Source organism: Triturus cristatus, chromosome 3_1, assembly GCF_964204655.1.
Source record: "Triturus cristatus chromosome 3_1, aTriCri1.1, whole genome shotgun sequence".
Lineage (NCBI taxonomy): Eukaryota > Metazoa > Chordata > Amphibia > Caudata > Salamandridae > Triturus > Triturus cristatus.
In genome coordinates this window covers 457,150,041-457,172,733 of record NC_140583.1, presented here as the reverse complement: position 1 = coordinate 457,172,733, position 22,693 = coordinate 457,150,041, and the positions used below count along the sequence as shown (strand labels likewise).

The 22,693-nt window shown below is 45.3% G+C and overlaps 1 protein-coding gene across 6 annotated transcripts in view; it reads right to left on the bottom strand.

Moving 5' to 3' along the window:
* The window catches only part of PDE8A (phosphodiesterase 8A), a 2,267,087-nt gene that overhangs the window by 595,356 nt on the left and 1,649,038 nt on the right, over positions 1 to 22,693 (bottom strand). For 4 of the 6 annotated variants that reach the window (XM_085644266.1, XM_085644269.1, XM_085644264.1 and 1 more), the window contains exon 12: positions 12,434 to 12,511. The exons of the other annotated variants lie outside the window; for them this stretch is intronic. In XM_085644266.1, the coding sequence (XP_085500392.1) occupies positions 12,434 to 12,511 (78 nt within the window). The remainder of the gene's footprint in view (positions 1 to 12,433; positions 12,512 to 22,693) is intronic. 6 annotated transcript variants of the gene reach the window in all.

Sequence of the window (22,693 nt, the reverse complement as noted above, 5' to 3'; positions counted from 1 at the left end):
TGCAGCAATCACAGCACAGAGACAGCACTCACCACAGATGAGATTTTCACCCTTCTAGACAGAGAAGAAACTGCTGCCCTCATACTGCTAGACCTTTCAGTAGTATTCAACACCATGTCCCACACCAGTCTCATCAAACGATTACATGACACAGGCATCCAAGGACCTGAAATCAAATGGATATGCACCTTCCGCACAAGGATAACACAGTGAGTCAGACTACCCCCGCCCCAAAACATCAGAGTCCAAGGAACGGATCTGCGGAGTCCCTCAAGCCACCCTGTTCAACGTTTACATGACACCACTTGCGGGCATCACCAGTTCCCACGGCATCTCCATCATCTCCTACGCCAATGACACCCAGCGTATCATCTTCATGTCAGACAAATCCTCCACGACCAGATCCAACTTAACCGAATGCATGATCCACATATCAGAATGGATGAGAACCAAAGGTCTGAAACTCAATACGGATAAGAATGAAGTGATGACCTTCGGGAACCAAAACTTCCCCAGGGACTCCACTGGGTGGCCTTCAGAGCTTGATCCTACTCCATCACCCACCAATCATGCACACAACCTGGACATAGTAGATGAAAAACTCAACATGGCCGCTCAGGTGAAAAGTCAGCTCCTCCTGCTTCCATATGCTACACATCTTTAAAAAACCTTCAGATGGATTCCCAAGAGCACCAGCTGTACCATCACTCAAGCCCTACTCACCAGCAGACTGGACTTCAGCAGTGCACTCAGTGTTGAAATCCTCCAACATCTTCATACCATCCAGAACGCCGCCGGCAGACTCGTCCTAACTCTTCTCTGGCATATCCACATCATGCCTCACCAAAGAGATCTACACTGGCTGTCAATTCAAACTCCTCAAACATGCATACAAGGCACTGCACAGTACTGGGCCAGCATACCTCAACTCCCGCCTCAACTTTCACCAGCCCACCTGACACCTACGCTTTGCCTCTTTCTCTCTCGCACACACACCCTGCATCCATAGAAGCAGAACTGGAGGGCTAGCCATCTCATACCTTGCACTCAAAACATGGAACATCCCGCTACACTTAAGGGCCTCCTGCTGCCTTCCAGAATTCGTATGGAAGCTTAAGACCTTGCAGAAGAACTTCACACCTGCTCCAGTGCCTGGTAACACTCCGGTAATTAGCTGCACTTTACTATAGCCTTATAGCCCGCTGCAGCGTGCTATACCGGATATTAATGGCCCGCTGCAGCGTTAAAGGCCCGAGCCGAAGGCGAGGGACTTTAACAACAGCAGCGGGCCATTAACAGTGGTATAGCCCTGCTACAAAGGGCTATAAGGCTATTAGAACATTCTGCCACTAGAGGGCAGAATGTTCTACCAAAACAAAGGTGCCTGTCAGGTTAAAAGTACATCGGCTGCACACAATGTACATTGTAGCTTTAAGAGCTCCAGCAGTTCCATTATCCAACATGCACTGTAATGGCAGTTTGCCTCAGAGGCTCAATTCTTTTTGAGTGGGAATTCATTAAATATCTTATAAAGTAGTTGTATAACATTGTGGCACATTGACAGGCAGGGAGGAGGGAGGGTTGTTCATGACTTCAGTGAGAATGCCTATGATGCAGAACCAAGATCACATGTAAGTAACATTTTCTTCGGCATTGTAGGATTCTCACTGAGAAGCAAGCATATCCCAACTTCGCTGATGTGAATTTAAGAAGGTACCATATAAAATAAATTAATCTGTATGGTTAAATAGGTTTTGTAGAGTTGCTTGACCTACAAGAGCGTTGGTTCAAGAATCTTCATCTTGCCAATGTCTGGTGAAGGTATGAAAGGATTTCCAAGTTGTTGCCTTACATATTTCTTTGAGGGGGTACATTTCTAATCCAAGCAGTAGATGACACTTTTACTCTGGTAGAATGTGCTTTTGGTTTTCCAGGCAAAAGTTTATTTGCTAATTTGTTAGCAGTATGCAATGCAGAAGATTATCCAACACGCTATGGTCTGTTTGGAGGAAGCATTACCTGTGTTTAAAGGATCATAATTAATGAAGAGATGTGTTGTTTTTCAAATATGTTTAGTTATAACCAAATAGAACTTTAAGACTCTATTTAAATCCAAATAGTGAAGAGAGTTCTCTGCAGGAGAAGAGGGATGGGGGAAGAAAACAGGATGGCAAATAGCCTGATTTACATGGAATTCTGAGACAACTTTGAGCTGAAAAGAAGGCTGTGTTCTTAAGATGCCCTGTAAGAGAGGGTAAGGTTCAGTGGATGACAAGACTTGTAATTCACTGACTCTCCTAGCAGAAGTGATTGCTACTAAAAAGAACACTTTCCATAAAAGATGCTGTAATGTGGCTTAATGAATTGACTCAAATGGAGGAGCCATAAGTTTCGAAAGAACCAAGCCTTCTGATTGACCTCCTTAGGTACTTTCAGGAAGTCCTTGATGACAGGTCTCGTAAATAAAGACTTCTGATTAGGTTATTTTTTAATGTGGTGTCTGGCATGTACAGAGAGTGGTGGGGCAGGCAAATGGGTGGTACTAACATAAATAAAAGAAATAGGCACTTACCTTCCTGGTTTGCTGTACGACGGGGCCCTCGCTCGGGTGTTCAAGTCTTCTCCCCTTGAGTCTCCAATGTGGGACCCAGCCAACTACCATAACCAATCCTGGTATGCTCTCAAGCTGTTAACTAGCATGAGAGAAGCACCAGGATTGGAGGGAGTGGCCTTTCTCAGTGCTCTGAAGAGCACTGGAGGACTGTACTTTCTCTAGCCCAGCTGTCTTAGACAGTTGGCATGCGCAAGACAGCCGGCCAAAATGACATGCACACTTTATACTTAAGTGCACAGCTCGCTGCAGCCACCCAGCAGCAATTGCCCCACCCTGTCCTGTCATTTGGTTCGGGACGGGTTGGTGAAAAATAAAATGGCAATAAACAAACGTTATTACCGTTCAATTTTTCAGCTCTAGGACTTCTCGGGGGGCATTTTTTAGTGTTGCCACACTCCCCAGCTCTAATGGAGGAGCCGGTCCTTTTCCTTTCTGTATGCTGTTATAGCAGCCAGATTTAATTTTTTTATTGAGGAAAATTGCAGTTGTGTGTTGTATGGAAGAATGACACCAGTGTGCAAATCTCTTTCATTAGGAGGCATAAGAGGTTCTGGAGGATGGTCTTTTTACTTCTTTTAGGCTCTTCATGCATCCAGGGGGTAAATTCAAATGTTCATACAGTATGATCCCAGGAGCCATGCTGCCAAATTTTTTAACAGTACGTTGGGATGCAGAATGTTGACTTCCATCCTGGACAGGAGGTTTTTGTTGTATGGTGGCCTCCTGTGAGGTTTCAGTGATAGGTGAAGTAGCTCTTGATACCACTAATGTCTTGACCACCATGGGGAGATGAGTATCATGGTCGAAGGGGATCATTTCAACGTAATGATGAGAGTTATAATTAACGGTATCGTTGGAAAAACGTTAAGAAATTTGTTTTACTAGTTCATCAAATATTTCCGGGATTTTGCATTGTGTTAGTTTGTGAACAGATCTACCTCTGGAAATCCCCATTCTATAAAAATAGTTTGCAAAACATTGTCATTGAGTTCCCATTTGTGGTTTTCGTGGAATTGTTTGCTGAGGTATAAACTGCTTGCTGATTTTTATATTGAACTGGCAGGTGAACTATTTGAAGTGAAAGGTTTCTCGCCAGTAGCACAATGTCAAACTGCCGGAGCTTTAAAGGACAATGTCCTAGCTGTTGTTCCTACTTATTTGTTTAGGTAATACATTGTTGTGGTATTGTTGCTTGTACAAAAAAAAATGAAACTAGATCTGGTTGAAAAGCTTTTAGAGTCAAATGGACTGCTTTGAGCTTGAGAACATTAAAGTAATAGAGCTGTTGTTGACGAGACCATCAGCATTGAAATGTTATGTCTCTTAAATGGGCTTCCCAGCCTAACAGGAAGCGAACTGTCACAATGGACTTTTAAAGAAGAAAATTCTGTCTTCCCAGCTTAATCATGTGTCCATTGATTCTCTAGACATTGTTGTAGAGGTCATGAAACCTAGGAGTGATGACACTCGCATTACTGTTGGATGTGTAACATGTAGTAGCTGGACACATTTTCAAGAAATGGAATATACTCTTTTCTTCGAAGGATGCACTTCTCCAGATAGTGTATTTAGAGATACTCCCGGGTACCATAGTAATTAAACTGGTGTTCTGGTAGATTTCTCCAGATTGACTTACACTTCTAGTGTTTTACCAATTTAGCAGTCTTTTTACGCTTGCGTTGCTGACTGAGCTTTTATCATCAAGTGTCTAAATAGGGATAGATAAAAATCCTTTTCATGTAAAGAAAAGCAGTTACTACCGCCATATATTTAGAAACAGTTTGTAGGGAGCATTTGAGGCCAAAAGGGAGAACTTTGTACTGGTAGTGTGTTTTCCGAACCAGAAATCTGAGAAACTTCCAGTGTTTCAAGACAATCGGAATGCGACAATAAGCATCTTTTAGGTCCACTGAGTACAACCAGTCTCCTTTCATGAGTAGGGGATACATTTAATGCAGTGCCAACATCCTGAATTTTTCATGTTTGATATACTTGGAGCCCTTTCTCAGCTCCAATACTGCCAGGAATTCTTGCTCGGAGGCCTTCCTGGGAACCAAACATGATCATGAACAGATTACGCTTTCCGCCTTGTGATGGAGGAAGGCATTCTATTGCTTGGTTTTGCAGAAGTGATAAATCTCCTTTTTTATTTGAGATAGATCAGGGGTCTCCAACCTATGAACTACTTCTGATCAGTGAAAATCATCATGAGCTACTGAAGGCTAAACTACTCAGTCATTGCTACCAGACCCCCTATGTCCAGCTTCAATGACTTTCTTTAGGCCTTATGTCCACAGAGCCAGATAGTGTGGTCTTTGGGAAGTATGAAAATGTGTCCTTATGAATGGGATATATATGCATGGGTTGCGGAGAGCCTGTGTTGTATGTAATTGCTGCACAGAACATACTTTACACTATATGTGGAACCGTTACATGTAGAACACAAACATACAATCATTTTTTTTAATGGGAGAGATTTAAAGTGCAGATGCAAAAATGTTCATAATATGAAACATTTTTCTGCACTTTAAATTTCTCTCATTTAAAAAAATGGGGTATTTGTCAGTTATACTTATGGCACATTGTCTACTGGCCACTGGGAGCAAGCAGCCTGTTGTTTGCAAATGCAATACTTGGAATAAAATAATAATGAAGAGTTAACTCAATGATTAAGGTCACTTTTCATTACAATTTTCTCCCATTTAAAATCATTCAGAAATATTTTGTTCATGGCTCCAATAATGAGTTGACAAGGACATTTATTCAACAGTTAAATACCTCAGTGCTTCAGTTGTTACCTCTGTGCCCCAGCCTCAGCTTGGGTCATAAATCTGACTGAGCACTGCTCATTATCAAGCCCTGCTATCTGTAGCCTGGTGGTAATAATGTAAAATAAGAACAGCCTTTCCTTAACTTTAAAAAGAAGATACAACCTTGTGCTTATTTAAAAATGATCTCAAGGCTGTGTGCTACTATGAATATGTCTGGGAGCTCGTGATTGACTGGTTGGAAACACCTGATATAGACGATATTGTGGAGGCATTTTTAGAGGATTTAGAATTGGGGAGTGTCGGAGTGAAAAAATAACCATTCTGTATTATCTGTAAAACTAATTTGTCTGAGGAGATTATTCTCCATTCCTCCAGATATTTTATTCTCCCTCCTACCGGCATAGCAAACAATAGAGATGGAGTGCAGTTCTCAATGTTTATTCTGTTATCTCCATATGACTGTTGAGAGTGCTTACGTCTGCCTGAATACGGTCTTCTTGAATACTGATGATGATGTTCTTGTTGCGATTGATGATGCTGTGAGTAAAGCAACCACAGAGGGGATAGAACCCTCTGTCTTGATACTGTCTGGTTTCCCTCTAGCTGAATTGAGATCTATAAATTATCTTTTTCTCTTTTAGACCAACCCACAAGGGACACATCCGTCACCACTGTGAGGTCTACATTGGGAAGCCACCAGTGCATGTTCACTGCAGAGACATCATGTGCCAACAGGCATCCTTAACCAGCAGGATGCAGGAGGCCATGAGATACAGCAGCCTCAGAGTCAGTCTTGTCGAAATCCAGGATAGAGGATTAATCATTAGGATCATAGCCTGAATATCTTGGACTCGCCGCTTCCAGTAGGCGCAGAACTGCGCTGTTTCCAGAATGGCTCTGATGACAGGGAAAGAAAGAGAGCAACCAAATGATGGTTGTCACTGCGCACAGTGCTGGGGGTAACTAAGACCCTAGACTGGTAATCTCATTAACATAAAAAGTAATCAAACACAACGGTCCAATTCAAACGAACATATATTGATTCATATATGTAATGGATAGATACAAAATTGTCAATACATATATAAAATATAACAATTGTATAGAGTCCTCAACCTAATACATTTATGACAGTGCATAAACATGATACATAGTACATTTAATTGGTTACATGAGAACGTAAAGGTAAGCCCAATGCATTTCGGGAGTGTGGTGTCCCTTCGTCAGGGGCAATCTGAAAACAAAAAGAACACGATGATAATGGATATTACTGAGAATGAAAGTTTACATTTCATGATACTCTATGAGAAACTTCACTTATTGTGTGGAAAACCACAGTGAACTTCCCTCTGTGGGTCCTCAAACAACGTGCCACTGTTGATAGTGATATGCCAAATAGGTAAGATTAAATGTTAAACAGAGGGACAACGTCACCAAAAAATGTAAGTGCACCGTGATAGTGATGGTGAAAGTGTTTTTTGATACTAGAAGAAAACTTAGCAAAAAGGATGGGGGTGAAGAAACAAGTTGAACATGGCGAGAAGAACTCACCTTATGTACTATGCCGCAAAAAGACCTCAATGAGGAGATAAATCATGACTACCGGGCAACAACGCTGCTGCATTAAAAGAGATGAATAAGTCATGAGTGACGGAAATTACGGGGTCCGGTGTGAATAATGAGCGGAGCGGAATAAACGACACTTACCAACAACTGTGAACCTGGAATCACGAGGATGAGAACTGAAAGCGAAGACACACAAAGTGAACGGGAGTGCTGGTGAAGTCTAAACAGCAATAAAAAGTGTATGTCTGCTAGAGGGTCAAACGGATCAGACAAATACTTACTAGTATGGTGAAAAAAGGGTAGCGTAGACCGTTGAAACAAGTAGCGACCGGTACAGGAGTGCGATCCTATAAGTCAAGCCACACGCCATTAAATACAATGAGGGCGGAAGAACAAGTGCAAATACGAGCTTCCGGGGTGTAGTCGAACTAGAAACAGGACTGGCGGGAATCGCACTCCGGTACCGGTCGCTACTTGTTTCAACGGTCTACGCTACCCTTTTTTCACCATACTAGTAAGTATTTGTCTGATCCGTTTGACCCTCTAGCAGACATACACTTTTTATTGCTGTTTAGACTTCCCCAGCACTCCTGTTCACTTTGTGTGTCTTCGCTTTCAGTTCTCATCCTCGTGATTCCAGGTTCACAGTTGTTGGTAAGTGTCGTTTATTCCGCTCCGCTCATTATTCACACCGGACCCCGTAATTTCCGTCACTCATGACTTATTCATCTCTTTTAATGCAGCAGCGTTGTTGCCCGGTAGTCATGATTTATCTCCTCATTGAGGTCTTTTTGCGGCATAGTACATAAGGTGAGTTCTTCTCGCCATGTTCAACTTGTTTCTTCACCCCCATCCTTTTTGCTAAGTTTTCTTCTGGTATCAAAAACCACTTTCACCATCACTATCACGGTGCACTTACATTTTTTGGTGACGTTGTCCCTCTGTTTAACATTTAATCTTACCTATTTGGCATATCACTATCAACAGTGGCACGTTGTTTGAGGACCCACAGAGGGAAGTTCACTGTGGTTTTCCACACAATAAGTGAAGTTTCTCATAGAGTATCATGAAATGTAAACTTTCATTCTCAGTAATATCCATTACTATCGTGTTCTTTTTGTTTTCAGATTGCCCCTGACGAAGGGACACCACAGTCCCGAAATGTATTGGGCTTACCTTTACGTTCTCATGTAACCAATTAAATGTACTATGTATCATGTTTATGCACTGTCATAAATGTATTAGGTTGAGGACTCTATACAATTGTTATATTTTATATATGTATTGACAATTTTGTATCTATCCATTACACATATGAATCAATATATGTTCGTTTGAATTGGACCGTTGTGTTTGATTACTTTTTATGTTAATGAGATTACCAGTCTAGGGTCTTAGTTACCCCCCCCAGCACTGTGCGCAGTGACAACCATCATTTGGTTGTTCTCTTTCTTTCTCGATCATATGCCCGATTGACAGCCCGATTGACAGCGAGCATAACACTGCAGCACCTGTATCATCAACTACAACAGAATTGCAAAGTGAGCCAATAGGAGTGCGCTGCTCCTCAACCACTTATCTGATGACAGGGAGCATCTGAGAGGATGTCAGGTGTGACTTTGGCACGTAACAATGAACTTCAGACAATGCAGGAGGTCCGCCATAGTCTTGAGGTGGGTGACTACTCCTGGGGTGAGCCTGCTTTCAACAGCCAGTCATTGAGGTAGGGGAAGACTGGAACACCTGACCTCCGCAGACTACTGCATTACTCTTTGTGAAGAATCGAGAGGCCAAAAGGGAGCCCAGAAAATTAAAAGCCCTCTTGGCACACCAAGTAGGTTTAGTACAGGGTGGAAGTCTCTGTCCTTCGAAACTATAAAAAAGCAGAAATAACCAAGACCTACTTCTGATGTTGGCAACTGCTCAATTGCTCCTCTGGCCAGAAGAGACTATACTTCCTGACACAACACAGAGAGGTAGTCCTCCGTAATCCAATCGGAAGATGGTGGCATGTCAGCAGGGTTTCTGTGATTTGAGGGGCGTAACCCAGATGAACAACAGTTGCCCATGATGGAGAGAGGGCATGAAAAAGCAGTTTGGAGGCTGCGGCTGCCAAGGGGAGGCAGAGAGGGCAGACCTATGGCCTTATGTCCGAGGCTTGTAGGAACCGCTTCCAGTGCCATAAAAAGGACTAGAGAGTCTGCTGGCCATGGTGGCTGTGTGGCAATGGACGCGGCTGGTAGCACTTACCATAGCCACGGAAGAGAAGAAAAGCAGAATGGGGCTGCCGAGGGGCAGTGGAGAGTCCCAACGCGAAGGTGGTAGCTCTGGTTGTCTTAAAGCACTCGATGCCAAATTTGCTTTATCGCCAAATAGGTGAGTGTCGTCGAAGGGGATATCCATAAGAGATGCCTGGACATTCTCCAAAAAGCCGGCTGATCTCAGCCAGGTGTGGTGACGAAGTGCCAGTGACATAGCAATTTCTCTACTGAGTGAGTCTGTTGTTTCCAGGCCGCAGCTTACTGTGCACTTTGCGGCATCCTTGCCATCGGCAATAGCCTGGAACAGGATGGCTTGGGCCTCCTCGGACACTATAGGCAGCACTTGAGCAACCGAGTCCCAAAAAGTGTGGGAATACCGGCTCAAGAGGCATGTGGTGTTCACGGACCGCAGAACGAGGCTACTGGAAGAGAAAATCTTCTTGCCGAAAGTATGAAGCCTCTTTGATTCCCTATCCGGTGGTGTGGTAGGGAATGCACCAGAGTTAACCTTGGATGACCAGGCTATCTGGGGTGGGGTGTTGGGTGAGGAAAGCTGTGTACCAAAGAGCGGGATGGGGTGGCGGGCGATGATCATGTGCACAGGAGCACCTATGCAGGGCTTGGCCCAGGCCCCGAGCAGAACATCAGTGAGGGCTTCATTAAAGGGGAGAAAAGGTTCTGTGGCGGATACACCGGGTTGAAGCACATTAGTCTTGACTGCCACCGAGGGCAAAGTAAGGTCCAGGACCCCGGCCGCCCTCCTACCACCATGGCAAATGAAGCCCCTTCATCCATAGCCACACTAGAAGGAGAGTATAGGCTTGTGCAAGAGTGGTGTCTAGTTCCTCATACCAGTATTCCTCAGCTAAAGGTTCCTCCAATCCACCCCAGTCGTATTCACCACAGGCGCTGTCAATAAAGGGAGGCGCTGTCTCTGACTGGTGCTTTCTGATCTGGTTGGTGCCAGAGTTGACATCAGACTATGGTGGTCCAGCTCCAGATCCGCGTTCGGTATAAAGATGTCTTCAGCACCGCCAAGGGCCATCGGTGCTGCCAGGAAAGGCGCCACTGGAACAGACTCTGGGGAAGGCAGCGAACTTGTGACTGGAGCTGATCCAGGAACAGATCCAAGGAGCGCAACTGGAACGGAGGGCAAACCAGCCTGCCGAAATCCAGTTGGGACACCTGCCGAACCCATGGGACCTGGAGGTGACCCAGAGGGTTTGGCCCATCCAAATATGAGGGACAGGGTCTCAGAAAATTACTGTAGCTGGACAGTGTTCGCTCTGTGACATTCTCGGAGGCATTAAGCAGACCCAGACTCCAGCTCTGCGGCCCACATGTGAGAGCAGGGCCTAGATTTGTGGTATCTTTCCTGCACCTCGGCCGATGACTTGCACAGACTAGGCAAAGTCGTACAGCGCTTCAACTTCTTGCATTTGTTTTTCTTGTGGGACTTACCAGATGCTAATTTGGAGCATCACAATGACCAGTGGGAACAACTCCAAGAGCAGGCCAGAGACATTTCTTGTGACAAGGACCTGAAGCAGTGTAGGGCAACCAGTAGCTTCGGGCAGGCTCCCAGACTGCCTTGGGGTTCATTGATTGACAGCCGGGGCAGGCCTTGGAGTTATGGTCTGGCTACAGGCACCACAAGAAAACCAGGTGGGGAGAGGGGGGTCTGTCACAGACATCAGTCTGTAACAAGAACCACAGGGTTTATACCCCACAGGTTCTTAGGGGACATCCCTAACGCACACTGGAATCTCAGTTCAAAAATAATTTGGCAAAAAGGTAGTCCAAAAAAAGACTGAGGTAGCTCTCTCCGGATCTGCACTGATGGCGTGGGAAAAGAAGAACTTATGTCAGCACGCTGGGGTGGTACATACTATATAAGCACTTGGCGTGTCTCGTCCAGCGCAGATGACACCAAGAAAATCCATGCCACCTACTGGCAGGCAGAGGTACTACTCAGGATTTTGTGGACCCAGTCTAACGTCTGTGGAATACTCTAACATAAGGAATCTACGACTAGAAGTCTCTATCAGATTATTAAAGCAGCAGTGCTAGTTAGAAAGACAGAACTCTTATCTTTAAAGTACATCCCTTATACCTTCCGTAGGTAGTGCCCATATTGCTGCTTGATCCACCGAGATAGAAACAGAATGCAGACAGTTATAGATGTCTGATATTAGTGAACATAAGCAACGAGCTATATTAGTTTCGAGCCCCTCCCTCTTCTCCAGGGGATGTTTTAATTAACTCTCAAGTTAACAAGCTCCGAGCGTTCGAGGGCCCCTATTCACAGAATGGACATAGCATTAGCGGTGCAGCACCACAGCACAGGCCGAGCAGCCATATATGATGACCCCAACAGTAAGGCCCCTTGCCATAAGATGAGCGCACACAGGAGTCTCCCCTCGAGGGGTACTGCGTGGCTTCACTCAGTTTTCAGCCTTCGAGTAACCTTTCACTATTTACAGATTCCCCCTCCTCCCTTGTCACACTAAGAGCTCGTTCACACGTCTGAACCCTTTCGTACACAACCTCTCCCTCTACACCCAGCCTTCCCCTCCAACGACACGGCATGACCTTTCACACACACCGACTGACCATTAACTGAAGCTAAAAACAGCTAGGCCGGCACAGTAAACACTTTGGGACGGTTTCCTCCTGGCTCCGGGTCGCTTCACAGTCAGTGTTCACGTGCCTCCTCGGTAGCAGCCTGAGAGGTAATAGTGCAGTTCTACAGTTGCATTTGTCCGGATACCTCCGCTGCAGCCCATCTTTCCCAGTAATCCCAGTCCCCCTGGCATGGTTCAAGTTCACATTACGCACAGCTGTATGAGGGAAATTCAAGCAGGTCGCTCACCCAATAAATACAATTACGCATCAGCGCATACCAAAACTTCCTGTTTGATTCAGGGTGTCACAGAGGTCGTGAGATTTAAAATCGTCAACTGGCTGCTGGAATAAAATCAGGAGAAAACAGAATACTAACAAACATGACGAAATTACCTTTATTTTTTTAAGGGGTCACCAAGTCAAACGTACACCTGCTTTAAAATATCAAGCCAAACACTATCAATAAACATGTCTAGATAGAAGGTTGGATATTTTCTATGTACATGTTTGATTTGCTATATTTTTTGACAGCTGAAGATACAGTGGGTGGATGCATTTTTTCTTTTTTTTAAATGGTTGAAAATAGGTTAACTTACCATCACTTCCACGTGAGGTGGTGGATCTGACATCTAGAGAACCTTTCCTTCTATCTTTATGTCGGCATGTCTGAAAGTCTGCAAAAAATGACTAATTCAGATCATATGCCAGAATTACAATTTGATTAAAATTATTTAACAGTTTTGAAACGTTTTAAACAATTTAGAAAATAGCACCCAACCAGTTGCAACGATGTGGAAATTATTTCAAGGAATGACGACTAAAATAATCAAAATCCTATTTGACTAGTGTTGTTAAGTTTATTCAATAAATGTAACATAACATGTATTTTTATTATTTTCATTCCATTTTTCTCCCCTTGCAATGTTCCTTAATGTCGGGGTTTCCTCACCCCGTTACAGTTCTGTGATATATTCTGCTTGATACTGACAGTTGGAACCCACTGGTCTGAGGAGATCGTGACTGAGAGTAAACTTCGAAGGGCCGTGTTCAGTGCTAGAAATGTACATAAATAGGTTTATATAACTCATGTGAAAGTAGCTTCTTCCTAACAACTAGTCTTAAATTGAAGGTGAGATTTGCGGCCCGGCCATTACGCCGGGGATCAGTTACACACTGAACTAAAGAAATAAGGAATCCGGCTCACTTTCCGTGAGTTTATAGCGTGAGGACGTATTCTAAAGCATGATTTGAGTCACATTTTGGGCGTGAGAGTGAATAAGTTAAGTAGAACCAACCCTATCATTAAACTATCGCGCACGAAGGAGAACATTTAGTCCGATTGATACTCTATAAATAGCCCAGGGCATCAGTCTGGTTCTGAAAAACGAGTCTATGCTCAAGTGGCGTCAGAGAGGCTTCACACACAGCGCCAGTAGGCATTATTAATGAAAGTAATGTATTGCCTCCATGACAATAGGGCAGAGTCACATACTTTTCCCACACCATAAATGCAAGGGGCAAGACATACCCTGCTCGACTGAGTGTGGACTTAGTAAAAAGGATACTGAATTAACAAACTCTTAGAAAAGAGCTGGAACTGTGATGATGAATCTGCATATCGATTAAAGAAAGACCTACCAAGGTAACTTGGTTTGCATTGGAACTTCTTCCCGCATATTAGGTTATCTTGGAAATGCAATATGGCAAAACCTCACATCACAAACTGCAGAGGAACAGCATGTCTCATACGTGCTTCGTTCTAGGAGAAAGCATCATGTAGTGATGATGAAAGTGAGCCACGAAACTCCATTGACACCGGACAGAGATCACCACACCTCATCAATCGAAGTAGTCACCAATTGCATTTGGTCGAATGTGGCCAGATCCCTATAGAAAAACTCTTCTCAACAATCTCCCAGCCCAGCTCAATTCCAAAAGCAAATTACACTGACATTGTCTGCTTGGACTCAGCTTGGTCCTTCTAGCACCAGGGAAAATAATAAAAAGCAGATGTCACCTCAGTTCCCCTGAGTAAGAAATACAAAAAAACTCACAACTCTTATGTGAATTGTTATGTAAAAAACGCCTCATATGAAACGGACGAGGAAGGAGGGTAGGCAAGGACGATTCTAGAATAGATGAAATTGTGAAACCACATTAGTAAGAAAAAAGGTTTCTGGACCACCTTATATGGAACAAAAATAGTCGTAAGCAGAGATGACTTCAGTAAGAACAAGCATTGGCATAGCCAATAGGTCTCGCCTTTGGGACCTTTTAAGTGTTTAGCCATGCACCAAAAATATTGTGCTGCATAACTAAATACTTAGAAGGTCCCAAAAGCGAGACCTATTGGCTATGCCAATGCTTGTTTTATTTGGCGACTGACTCATACGCTACACACCATAATAGACGGAGTCACAGAGATGGCCCTTGCATCTATTGACATAGAAAAGGCTTCTGATACGCTCAACTAGGAGTACTTGTGGGAGATGCTGAATCGTATGGGGCTTAGCCCGGGTTTTTGCAAATGGGTTAAATTACTCTATGAGCAACCCACTGCCAGGTTTCAGCTGGGTGGGCTGGTGTTGGCGGCGTGGGCCATACAGCGGGTAACACAGCATGGGTACCCTCTGTCCTAATTATTATTTGCGCTTGCTATCAAGCCTCTTGCGCTCTACATTCGTTCAGAAATTGCAGAGTGTGGAATCAGAGTGAGGGATGTCACTCACCTAGTGTCCTTGAATGCCGACGATGCTCTGCTGTATCTGCATCTGCCACAGTCATAGGACCTTCTGTTGTGGTGTCTGGAATGCTTTGGGGAGGTCTCTGGTCTATGTACCAATGTTCGGAAAACCCTTCTATTCCCCCTGGAGAGCCTGGCTTCTTGGCCGCCTGATGAGCTCCTGGACTTAGGACTGTGGTGAGAGACTGACAAATTTCGATATCTGGGGGTAGTGGTGGCTCACACCTGTCACAAACAATATGTCAATAATAAGGGGAGAGTGATTAGGGATCTCCAAAAATCGATAGACTTCTGGACATCACTGCCACTCTCTATCATGGCGCTACCAGTTTACTCTACAGAATTCTATTTGTTCTCGGTCTTTGTCCACATTTAAAATGGTGGCTAGCCTACTGATAAAACTGGTCTGGGCGGGCAGGCAGGCGAGGCAGAGCCTCATTAGATTTATTAAAGCGAAATCTGGAGGAGGAAGATCTGGGACTACGAGTCCCATATACAGGCCTAGTCCTACGAGTCCCATATACAATATACCACTAAATGGGCAACTGAGGAAGACAACTGGGAGCAAGGATTGCTAAGGGGAACGCATGGGGATGATTCAGTGGTGGAGCTACTCATGCTAGGTCCCCGCATACCAGCACAATACTCCTACATTATTAGGCAGACAGGGGAGTTTTGGGAGCAGATTATTAAAAGTGTGCTCCGAAGGCCACCTTGTGCCAGACCTCAGAGTTTGTGGGTTCCGCAGACGTTTAGACAGATACTTTAGACAAGAACAACAGATAATTAATGGGAGGAGGGGGATGTGAGACCCTGGGGGATGTGTACCCAAGTGACACCTTTCTCTCATTCAGCAAAGCACAAGACATGTTTGGTATGGGCCCTGGTCAATTCCTCCTATATGAAAAGCTGGCAACGACGGCTAGGGGATCTGGACTAGTTTCCGACAGGCAACTTCGGGACATTAGAGGCTATCCTACAACTGCAAAAACAACAATTGATGGACAGAATGCAGAACAATGTCATACATTCACCCCAGTACAGAGATCTGGGCCTAAATCCATCGTTTTTTTGCTCACCATGCCATTCCAGTTTGAACCCAGCCTTATGCAAATCAGTCTTGACCCTGTGCCTCATGGGAACAGTCCAGCCCGAACTGCCAAGCCAGGTCCTCCCTGGACTGGAAACAAGCATCCTAGGACCGGTTTCGGGGTTTCACCCCTCTTCAGCCAGGATAGCTTGATTCCAGTGGCATGGAGAGCACGGGACTCACGTCTGAGCATACCCGTCCCACTCGGGGTGACAAATGCAAAAACAACAATTGATGGACAGAATACAGAACAATGTCATACATTCACCCCAGTACAGAGATCTGGGCCTAAATCCATCGTTTTTTTGCTCACCATGCCATTCCAGTTTGAACCCAGCCTTATGCAAATCAGTCTTGACCCTGTGCCTCATGGGAACAGTCCAGCCCGAACTGCCAAGCCAGGTCCTCCCTGGACTGGAAACAAGCATCCTAGGACCGGTTTCGGGGTTTCACCCCTCTTCAGCCAGGATAGCTTGATTCCAGTGGCATGGAGAGCACGGGACTCACGTCTGAGCATACCCGTCCCACTCGGGGTGACAAATGCAAAAACAAAAACAACAATTGATGGACAGAATGCAGAACAATGTCATACATTCACCCCAGTACAGAGATCTGGGCCTAAATCCATCGTTTTTTTGCTCACCATGCCATTCCAGTTTGAACCCAGCCTTATGCAAATCAGTCTTGACCCTGTGCCTCATGGGAACAGTCCAGCCCGAACTGCCAAGCCAGGTCCTCCCTGGACTGGAAACAAGCATCCTAGGACCGGTTTCGGGGTTTCACCCCTCTTCAGCCAGGATAGCTTGATTCCAGTGGCATGGAGAGCACGGGACTCACGTCTGAGCATACCCGTCCCACTCGGGGTGACAAATGCAAAAACAACAATTGATGGACAGAATGCAGAACAATGTCATACATTCACCCCAGTACAGAGATCTGGGCCTAAATCCATCGTTTTTTTGCTCACCATGCCATTCCAGTTTGAACCCAGCCTTATGCAAATCAGTCTTGACCCTGTGCCTCATGGGAACAGTCCAGCCCGAACTGCCAAGTCAGGTCCTCCCTGGACTGGAAACAAGCATCCTAGGACCGGTTTCGGGGTTTCACCCCTCTTCAGCCAGGATAGCTTGATTCCAGTGGCATGGAGAGCACGGGACTCACGTCTGAGCATACCCGTCCCACTCGGGGTGACAGATGCAAAAACAACAATTGATGGACAGAATGCAGAACAATGTCATACATTCACCCCAGTACAGAGATCTGGGCCTAAATCCATCGTTTTTTTGCTCACCATGCCATTCCAGTTTGAACCCAGCCTTATGCAAATCAGTCTTGACCCTGTGCCTCATGGGAACAGTCCAGCCCGAACTGCCAAGCCAGGTCCTCCCTGGACTGGAAACAAGCATCCTAGGACCGGTTTCGGGGTTTCACCCCTCTTCAGCCAGGATAGCTTGATTCCAGTGGCATGGAGAGCACGGGACTCACGTCTGAGCATACCCGTCCCACTCGGGGTGACAAATGCAAAAACAACAATTGATGGACAGAATGCAGAACAATGTCATACATTCACCCCAGTACAGAAATCTGGGCCTAAATCCATCGTTTTTTTGCTCACCATGCCATTCCAGTTTGAACCCAGCCTTATGCAAATCAGTCTTGACCCTGTGCCTCATGGGAACAGTCCAGCCCGAACTGCCAAGCCAGGTCCGCCCTGGACTGGAAACAAGCATCCTAGGACCGGTTTCGGGGTTTCACCCCTCTTCAGCCAGGATAGCTTGATTCCAGTGGCATGGAGAGCACGGGACTCACGTCTGAGCATACCTGTCCCACTCGGGGTGACAAATGCAAAAACAACAATTGATGGACAGAATGCAGAACAATGTCATACATTCACCCCAGTACAGAGATCTGGGCCTAAATCCATCGTTTTTTTGCTCACCATGCCATTCCAGTTTGAACCCAGCATTATGCAAATCAGTCTTGACCCTGTGCCTCATGGGAACAGTCCAGCCCGAACTGCCAAGCCAGGTCCTCCCTGGACTGGAAACAAGCATCCTAGGACCGGTTTCGGGGTTTCACCCCTCTTCAGCCAGGATAGCTTGATTCCAGTGGCATGGAGAGCAAGGAAGACATGGCTTGGCAGTTCGGGCTGGACTGTTCCCATGAGGCACAGGGTCAAGACTGATTTGCATATGGCCATGTCTAAACTGGGGTGGCGTAGTGGGCAAAAGAATGATGGATTTAACCCAGATCTCTTGACTGGGGGAGAATGTCTGCATTGTCAGCATTCCGTCCATCATTTGTTTGTTGTAACGCTTTTCGCCCTAAGTGGGATGGGTATTCCCAGACGTGTGACCCGTGCTCACTACGCCACTGGAGTCAAGCTATCCTGGCTGATGACGGCTGATAGCCAGAAACCGGTCCTAGGATGCTTGATTCCGGTCCAAGGAAGACATGGCTTGGCAGTTCGTGCTGGACTGTTCCCATGAGGCACAGGGTCAAGACTGATTTGCATATGGCCATGTCTAAACTGGGGTGGCGTAGTGGGCAAAAGAACGATGGATTTAACCCAGATCTCTTGACTGGGGGAGAATGTCTGCATTGTCAACATTCCGTCCATCATTTGTTTGTTGTAACGCTTTTCGCCCTAAGTGGGATGGGTATTCCCAGACGTGGGACCCGTGCTCACTACGCCACTGGAGTCAAGCTATCCTGGATGATGACGGCTGATAGCCAGAAACCGGTCCTAGGATGCTTGATTCCGGTCCAAGGAAGACATGGCTTGGCAGTTCGGGCTGGACTGTTCCCATGAGGCACAGGGTCAAGACTGATTTGCATATGGCCATGTCTAAACTGGGGTGGCGTAGTGGGCAAAAGAACGATGGATTTAACCCAGATCTCTTGACTGGGGGAGAATGTCTGCATTGTCAGCATTCCGTCCATCATTTGTTTGTTTTAACGCTATCCTACAACTGGGCACCTCGTAGCACAAAATAATGCACATGTACAGAGCCCTAAAGGGTGATGCCCCCCCCGCAGACAGTCGATGAGGGGAAGTCTGACTGGATAAGCGTTGTAGGGGCCCAGCTCCTGGATGAGGTGTGAGATAGGTGTAAAAGCAGGTGCGAGCAGTCTCTAGCAACGCAAGATTCCAGTTTATACAATTACATTTCTTACATCGTATCTGGGAAGGAGTCACGCATGTCCGAGGTACCAGGCGGATTAGGCCCCTTTCCTGTATCTAGCCTGGGTTTGCCCTTTTGTGCGGCCTTACTGGGAGTCTGTCTTTGCTACAACGACAGTGGTTATTGGGCCTCCCGCAGGAGCCCCGGCCGCTGCAAGGTATCCTGGGAGTGGTCCCTAAGAAAGATGCAGTATAAATATCTGAACTTAGCAGTGGTATTGGCTTGCGGACGGGTTGCGATTTGCTGGATGAGTAACAGGGGTCCTCAGGTTCCCTTTTAGTACAAAGATGTTACGGAATTGGCCCGAGCAGAAGAGAAGCGCATTAAACTGTCTAGACGAGATGACAAGGTGCAAGCGAACTTGCAGACATGGGTAGAGCTCCCGGACAGCTTTGTTGGAGGGATGGATGATGTAGTGGGGCTACCCGAAGGGAGGAATTCTCCAACCAGGGAAAACGACTTGACTTGACCTGCTGGTAATAATAGTATGAGGGATCCGGGTTGCACGTAGTCCCAAAGGTGATGTTGCTATCTTTGCATGGGCGCAATGGAGCAAATGCCTTTTATTCCATCTTGAATGCTCATGTTGGTGCCGTTAGTTGCATATTCTAAAGCTTTAACACCATATGCCTCTTCCTGCTTTCAGTTGTTATCTTTTGATTTGTATTTTTCTTTTTGTGGTCGGGGCGCTTACTCAAAAGGTACTGCGAGCAGCCTGGCTTTGGGGTTCCAAAAGCTCTAGGCCTCTCACTGTCCCTCAGAAAAGAGATACAATTCAGAACGTATTCAGAGTTGTTGTGTAGCTTCTAAGTAATCTTTCAAACCAGGATCCAGAGAGGCATATCACGGCAGCATACAGGAGAACATAAAAATACTACCAAGGACAAAAGTCAGTGCATAGTTGCTATGTTGAATTGTTGTAAGAGGAAGGGTGAAGGTGCGTGTATGACACGAGCATAACAGAGGTCCTGTCTGAAAGCCGCTGCAGATGACAAGCGCAGGGCCCTGCTCCTAGCAAGTGTGGGATGTTTTCATGGAGTGAAATATTTCTGGGACAGTTAGGATGACATCAGGAACATGAGATATCTTGAGTGTAAGTAGCTGCCAGCGTCTATTGTAATGAAATGAGTACAGCAATAAATCATTCAGAGCAAAACGCTGAAAACGTAATTATGTGTTTCTCAAATTAATTAAACTGTTAATTAAGACACGGGCTGTGAGGGGGCTGTAGGGAAGGATGTTCTTTCTTTGCAACGGCCCTGGACTCTGTTCTTAACAGAAATCACACAGCAATAAGAGCTCAATAGCATGAAGCATGGTGCTCCATTACTGCTGAATTACTTAAAGTCGCATCAAATCCTTCTAACTTAACTGAACTTTAATTTGAGACCACTGGTGATTAGCAAAGAAATGAAAACAGTTTGCCCCTTCTGACTCCTTCAGTTTCTTTTTGCCCAATGCAGCCACAAGGCCCTCTTTTGCCATGGTCATAAATGAGATGGGTGTACTAGTCCACTGAGACAGCCAACCTTCAAATATAGGGTGCATTTTCCCACACGTCCCCTTCCATAGCTATGTTCACACAAGTAGAAGGAACTGTGTGATAACAAAGGTCGGTGGTTGATGGCATTTTTGTATTTGAAGCGAACTTTCTTAATATTTATGATGCAAATATAAAGGTTTAATACATAGGTACAGTCCTAATGGGGCAGGAAGACTGCATTACACACTATAACCAACCCAATTGCTACATATTTACACCAGCTTATTTGCAGGCTTCGGTATTGCACAATAAATACGGAACTGTAAACCGAAGTTGAGCAACACTCAAGTACGTTCTGCACATTCTTGAACACACCACTAATGAAAACAAGGCTCACGACCTAAAGGGGAACTCCAGTGTGAAATAAGTTTCTCCTCATCTGAAAGTTAGTATGGCTGGTAAGAACCCTCTGAAAAATCTGCTGTCATCATCAAGGGGGTAAGGAAAAAAGCAAGCCTTCTCGGAGCCCTGCCTTTCAGCCTAAGAGGTGGTGGAGCTACCCCTGAGAGGGTGGTGACTGATAAGACGGCAGACCAGTCAATGCACATGCGGTTATAAGCCTCTACAAGAGCACCTAGCATTGCTAAAGTAAAAGAAAAGTGACAATCAAGGAAGAGAAATAAGCACATCAAGAAAGAAAGTGAAATATAAAGCTAAACAAGATGAATGGGGGATAAAGCAGCAATAACAACAAGCATTGGCCGTGCAACCGTAAAAGTAACGTGAAAGCGAAAGTAATCGCGATCAAAGCGAAAGTAATCGCGATCAAAGCGAAAGTGATCGCGATCGCGAGGACGGGACGCGCTGTGTGGCAAGCACGCGAGTGGTGCGCGCGCAGCAGTGATTGGCGGCTGCTCGCGTGAACGCAAGCGTTTGGCCAGGGAGGTCTGCTAGCAATTTGGAAACCCGTATACTAAATGTCGAGCAACAGCGCATGCGCTGTTCTAGGCTCGACCTAAAAACCTGTCAGCATGATTAAACTAAGAACAAGAAATCATGGGCTCAAACTGTGCTGAGCGGTCATAGACGGGCCTGAGGCTCAACACTGAGCAGACGGAGTGGCCTGGCTTGGAGGGTGACAATCTCATTACACCACCTTTGGGGACCCGCGCATGTCGGCGCTGTGCCCCTGAACCATCTGACATCTAATAGGATAGAGCAGCCTAGATCCCTGCAGACACCTTTTGACTTTGCCCACAACACCTCTTCTTACCCTTGGACACCTCTGGCATGTCTACTCCCTTTCCTTTGGATGGAGGCAGACCTGCCTGCATTGTCGCAGCACCTCCCTGAAACCTCTGAATGTTGACCAGATATGCCACCTGGAGGCAAGTGTGGGGTTTGGCCTGGGGACCAGTGTGAGGACTGCCATCACTAGAGGAGAAATGCAGCCAAAAAATGTTTGATATAACAAGTCTGAGATGCATCTATGAACCTATGAGTTTTTTTAATAGATATTTTGCTAGTTCGTTTGTTGCTAGGGAGATAATTAGAACTGTAACAATATAAGCCCTGTTACAGTAATTATTGATGCACTTTTTTATTGTTTTTATACAATGGAATTATTAATTATGGCACATTGGCACTTTAAAATGCAATATGTGCAATATCTTGTTATAGTAACTAATGGTGTATTTGTATGGTATTTTATCCTTGTCTTTATATGTTGTAATTAGTAATTCTTGCACGTTGGCACTTTAAACTGCAAAATGTGCAATATCCTGCTATAGTATTTGTTGATGTATTTTTATATGTGCTACCAATATAATTAGCTATGCATGATTAAGCCCATGTTTGATTGATTTTATATCCTATTTTTAAATGCACAATGTATGGTGAATTGGTCTGGTTTTGTGAGACAATTATGATTGTATTGATCATTTTTAAATGATACTTGTGGTACAGTTTCTAGATACTGAGTAATGTACAGATGTTTGATTGCAATGATTTTAATGAATCGTGCAATAAAGATTTATTATTATTATCACTATAAACAGGCCCTCCACCTACACGAGGTCATGATGATGAAGTGCAAGACTAAAAAAAAGCCTGAACTCGGGCCCGAATGGAGAAACAGCCTTTTCTGCTCCCCGGTCCACAACCTAGGCACACTGGCCCACTTGAAGATCACCCTACGCAAACACTCAGCCTAGTTCGAAAAGGTTTTGCATGCTATGCTGGGCACCAAAACATCATTTGAAACTAAGATTGATGCTGTGTCGCTGGATGTGAATCTGCTTCCTGCAGCTAACCAGAAACTGACGGAGAGGGTGGATGACACGGAGTTCTCACTGA